This window comes from Physella acuta, unplaced genomic scaffold (genome assembly GCF_028476545.2).
Source record: "Physella acuta isolate Inbredline_101_S28 unplaced genomic scaffold, ASM2847654v3 ptg001363l, whole genome shotgun sequence".
NCBI lineage: Eukaryota > Metazoa > Mollusca > Gastropoda > Physidae > Physella > Physella acuta.
In genome coordinates this window covers 138,193-144,192 of record NW_026732878.1, presented here as the reverse complement: position 1 = coordinate 144,192, position 6,000 = coordinate 138,193, and the positions used below count along the sequence as shown (strand labels likewise).

Here is a 6,000-nt window from a genome sequence, read left to right as displayed (position 1 = left end):
TTATAGTTTCCCCTGGGGAATTCGCACATATAAACACAAAAAGAGATATTTACCCATATATGCATACAAGAACTACGGCCTAAATATAAGTCCAAGAAGACACGTGTTATACATAGCACATTTTCAAAGTTTCACCTCAGTAAATCTTCAACGTCACAGGTTTATCTCGGTAGTTAGACCCAGTGGCGTAGCGAGGTCGGGTGTCACCCGGTGCGGCACTTAATGGTGTCACCCCCCAGAGGGGACAAACTTTCGATTTGCACCCCCACCCCCTCAAGTTTTCGATTTGCATCCCCACCCCCTCAAACTTTCGATTTGCACCCCCTCTCTCAAGTTTTTCTCTATATATTTTGCTATTTTTTGCCTTGGTGTCACCCCCCTAAATGGATCACCCGGTGCGGTCCGCACCCCGCACCCCCCCCCTCGCTACGCCCCTGGTTAGACCCATGTTTCCCAAATAATTTTTTTTGTTTTCAATACATTTCGTCTTTTAACATTATTATTATTTTTTTTTTACTTTAGTATTTCTACGACGAGTAGGATTTATTCGATTGTAACAATTAAAATATTAATGACATAACGATAATAAGAATTAGCAGGTGTTAACTTACAAGACACTGACGAATATAAAAATAAATAACAGACAATATTGAAAATTGACAACACGGTGCCATACTGTCAATTAACAAATCACCGGTATTTTATAATAATTAAAGTTTTCCATTCAGACTGAACTACCCGTATGACAGATGAAGTAGAGTTCACATGTTTCTGTAACCTATGCATATGAAGTGATGCCGTGGTCTGCATTATGTGGAGCTGCCTTTACTTTCCCCTCATTTGGGTCGGGTACACATCAGAGCTGTCTAAAATCGTGCATTCAAGAATCCGGACCACTTCCGGTTATCGGAAATCGCTCAAAAGTTGATACCGATCTACGATTTTGATATAATAATTATATATGAAATGTCATCTACCTAGCTGTAAAGGTACTCAAATTATCGTGTTTACAGACACACACACACACACACACACACACATACACACACACACAGACATACGGACAAGATTGCAAAACTATGTTTTTCCAACTCATGGAGGTGTAAAACGTCGAGATTAGGCAAAAATCTCAATTTTTTTTTGCCCGTTTACAATACTTTCTCTATACTCTGTATATACGAGAAAGTAAAAAAAACCAAACCTGCTGACCCAAATGTTTGATCACCTTTCAGGTAAACCGGATGTAGTAAGCATAAGTTGGACACCCAAAGACTTGTCCCCGTCTTCAGAGGTCACTGTCACTGTCCAATACAAGGCTCGTAAGTTACATACTCAATGTCCATCTACATCATAGAGTTCGTTTGTTACACTCCATGTCCATCTACGTTATAGAGTTCGTTTGTTACATAGACAATGTCCATGTCCACTACAGGGCTCGTAAGTTACATACTCTATGTCCATCTACGTTATAGACTTCGTTTGTTACATAGACAATGCCCATCTACGTTATAGAGTTCGTTTGTTACATATACAATGTCCATGTACATTATACAGTTCGTGTGTTAGACACGATCAGTGTACATTACAGTGTCCGTTACATGGACACTGTCAATGTACATTAAATAGTTCGTTACATAAACACTGTTCATGTACTTTATATAGTCTGCTAGATAGACACTATCCATGTACATAATAGAGTTCGTTTGTTACATAGATAATGTCCGTATACATAAATAGTTCGTTAGTTATATAAACAATGTCCATGTAAATTATAGAGTTCGCTACATAGACACTGTCCATGCATATACAAAGTTCGTTAGTTACATAGACACGGTCCTTGTACATACAGATTTAGTTACATTTATCATGGCCAGCCTAACTCTCTTGTTTGGATTTTGTCATGGCAAAAGTTATCCCGAATATCAAAGCTACCGCAAAAGCCTAAGGATAAAGATAAGCACAAATAAGTACGGAACAGTAAAATCTAGACTTAAATAGTTTGGGCACAGTAGACTTAAATTGTTTGGTTACAGTAAAACTTAAATTGTTTGGTTACCGTAAAGCTTAAATAGTTAGGGCACAGTAAACTTAAATTGTTTGGTTACAGTAAAACTTAAATTGTTTAGTTACAGTAAAACTTAAATAGTTTGGTTACCGTAAAGCTTAAATAGTTAGGGCACAGTAAAACTTAAAATAGTTTGGTTACAGTAAAAATTAAATAGCTTGTTTACAATAAAACTCATATAGGTATGTTACAGAAAAACTTTTTATAGTTACGATGCAGTAAAACTGTAATAGTTATGACACAGTAAAAACCTCCCAATAATTAAAATACAGCAAGTTACAGTAAAACTTCAAATTTTTCCAGCATTCACCATGAACAGCGGCTACTTCAACGCGAGCCTCTACTTCCACGGTGACCCTTCACCTTTCCTTGGTTACGCTGACAACATTGACTGTGAGATGATGAAACAATATAAAGCCCCCTGTCCCATCCATAAAAGATGTACGTCACACATTTTCTGTCAACGGTTTTTATTTTCTATAAACACAGTTTGTTTTCTGTCATGAAGTTTGTAAATAGTTTTTTATTTTCTATAAACAGTTTGCTTTCTGTAATAAAGTTTATAAAGAGTTTAATTATCTATTATTATTCTGGTCATTTTTTTTTCAGTTGCCATTACGCTGACTCAAACAATTCCCAACCTGCACATTCTGACAAGCTATCCTGTAAGTAACCCTATTTTTTTCTACACATTACCTTAGACCAGGGGTCTCTAAACTTTTCAGTCCGATGGCCGCATTTACTATCAAATTTCAGTTCGGGGGCCATTTTCTTCCTGCATGTCTTTAATTTTTCTGGTCAAAGTTCCTCAGCCATCACCAACAAACTTTTTTTTTTCCGTGGACAAAAATATCTCTGCGGGCCGGATAAGAGGACCTCACGGGCCGCATACAGAGACCCCTGCCGTAGACATTTTTTGTATACTAACATTGCCCTGTTGTTATATAAGTAACTGTTATCCCTTTGTCAATTGGTAACGTTTTTAAAATAGAAAAATGTTGGATTCTTTCTTCAGTTTTTACATATTATTACCCGATATCCGACAGCATGATATATAGATAAACATTCAATATAAAGTAAATTTGAACTAGATTAGATTTTTTTTCTGCTGCTAAGGCATTCGTCACCATTTACCGTTTGTGCCCGAGACACATAAGGCAGATGAAGTAGAGTTCATCTGTTTCAACGATCTCGGCATACAAGCGTATAATGTGTTCAGCACCATACCCAAGCCGCCCATAGTCCATCAAATCAACCAACATCATGCGGCAATTTTCTCCGTTATCAATCCACCCCCCCCCTGATCCATCACCCCCTGGATAATCAATCAATTCCTTTTAAACACATATTATAATTAAACTGATTAATCTCCATATCCAGCTCCCTATCCATAATCCCAATTCTTATCCCTATCCCCATTCTAGTGCTAAACCCTGTCCAAAAAAACCCTATCGCAAATCATGTCCCTAATCCTAAACAAATTATTACCACCTATCCAAAATCCTACTTTATCTAATAGTATTATACTGTATCCTACATTATCCTACTATATCTTACAGTATTCAACTATAATGTGCTGTATGCTACGGTATCCTACTATATCCTACATTATCCTATTACAACTTACAGTATCTAACTACATCCTTATGCATCTTACTTATCCTAGAGTATCCTACTATATTCTACAGATAACATTTCATTCTACTTTATTGTACTATACCCTACAGTATGCAACTATATTCTATATTATGCTACTATTTCAACTTTACTATATAATATTTTATACTATTATACCGTATGCTACTATTAATTTTCTACCGTAGCTAACAATCCTACTTATTTACTCTTACTTTAGGGCTACTACGACGCCATCATTGAAGTAGTAAACGAACTTGATCAGCAAATGTTATGTGTCAACATCAGCCTACACATACTTGAGGTGTATAACGAGGAAATTGACGACTTTTATTAAATGAAATATCAGTTATAATGATTTATAAAGATTTATATTGTTTAGCTCAATACATGAAATATCATACAAATAGATGAGGTTTTTTTATAGTGAATAAAATGTGTTAATTAAAAACTTAATTTAATTTAATCGAACTAGAATCTAATTTATGTATGTGGATTATAATGAACTTTTATTTATTTAAAACAGACCATACATTATAAAGATAAAAATATACACGATTCAGCAAAACTCTACTATGCGTTAAATATTATTTAAAAACCTTTATGCGTACGACAAAAGAATGTGTCTTATAGATAAATATTAAATATCTTACATTTAGGCTATACAAATCGATAATTGATTTTTATCCGCATTTAATAATAGTTTTACATACTGCCGTAGCTTTTAAAAACTGATATAAATTATAATGAAATGAACGAGTCGCCTACCTCACATACTTGCTACTGGTCTCAGTAAATACTTTAAATAGTTGGGAATTTTAAAGTATTATGTAAAGAAAAAAGCTAATCTTATGATGTTCTAAATATAACAATAGGCATAACACTTTGCCCGAAATAAAGATTAAAGAATATATTTAATATATTTTAAAATGACGCATAACGAAATCAAAATAAAGATCTGAGGTTATTATCATCATCATATTTTCAATTCTCTTTTACATTTTAAGTAATTTTTTACAAAATTTAATATAGTTTTGTGTTGATTGATCATTATAAGAATAATGTACTCCGTGTGTATATATAGTCAAAAACCTCTGCGTGTTGGGTCAATGGTAGCTGAAGTGACGTTAATGTAAATTAAAGGATATTTGGTCAAGGGATTTAAGCGAAGCCTCATTGCCCCATCCCCCATCCTCTTTACACAATGGAAAAATGTATGTGCGAGAAAATTTTAATATCTTTAGGACGTCCATATGGATATATATATATATATATATATATATATATATATATATATATATATATATAATATATATATATATATATATATATATATATATATATATATATATATATCCATATATATATATATATATATATATATATATATATATATATATATATATATATATATATATATATATATATATATATATATATATGCCTGTATGCTTGCTCTCCACGGGAAAATCCTTCAAGCACCCATGTGCATACACAATTCGTATTGATGTAGTTTTCGCATTGTGAAATTACTTGATTGAAATGTTGATTGTTTCCTGTTCAAAGATTGCTATTCATTTAATGTAATCTAAACGTTTGATTGATATGTTGCTCTTATGTTTTTGATCAACATTTCGATCAATCAGGATTTTGAACAATAAAAAAAATAAAAAGTAAACCAAAGCTTGTTTGGGTTGTTAGTTGTTACTGTATATTGTTGTCGTCGATTTCGTAATTCAAAACTGCAGCATAAAAATATTTTTACAACCCCTCCGCCACCCCCCCCCTGCCTCCCAGGGTCGGCCGCCTCCCCCTCTCCCCCCCCCCCCCCCCAGCTTTGCCTCTAGATATTACTTCCTGTTTCTACTTTTAGTCAGACCGTGTAGCTAACACTACACTGGGATTTCCGATAAATTTTCATAAACTTTATGACAACAGAACAGAAGTTTCAACCACTTGTGGTGCTGGCTTGTGTGGTCTCTCAATATTTACGTTATATATTGTGGTAAGTGAAGTTTATTGACATCATAGCGTACAGTTTTACGGGGTGTACTTGTCATCGGTGTTGAGGATATAGATCTCACTACGGTGCAAGTAGGTGCTTGTATATCCAGCTAGCTAGTACCTGTGTAAAGAGCTGTATCAGTATCCTAAGCTTGCACAGCAAAGTTTTCCCTTAAGTATTACTGTTGTGTCAGTAGACATGTCATGTCAGTAGAACATGTGTCAGTAGCAGTGGTGTGTCAGTAGGAGTGTTGTGTCAGTAGACATGTCATGTCAGTAGAACATGTGTCATTAGG

The 6,000-nt window shown here is 34.4% G+C and overlaps 1 protein-coding gene across 1 annotated transcript; it reads left to right on the top strand.

The window, feature by feature from the left end:
- The first annotated feature begins 1,420 nt into the window (after positions 1-1,420).
- LOC131927023 (uncharacterized) lies at positions 1,421-4,995 on the top strand. Its single transcript, XM_059282679.1, has 4 exons — positions 1,421-1,437; positions 2,369-2,506; positions 2,675-2,730; positions 3,921-4,995. The coding sequence occupies exons 2-4, from the start codon at positions 2,377-2,379 to the stop codon at positions 4,035-4,037; spliced, it is 303 nt and encodes a 100-aa protein (XP_059138662.1). The 5' UTR covers positions 1,421-1,437; positions 2,369-2,376; the 3' UTR covers positions 4,038-4,995.
- The last annotated feature ends 1,005 nt before the right edge of the window (positions 4,996-6,000 follow it).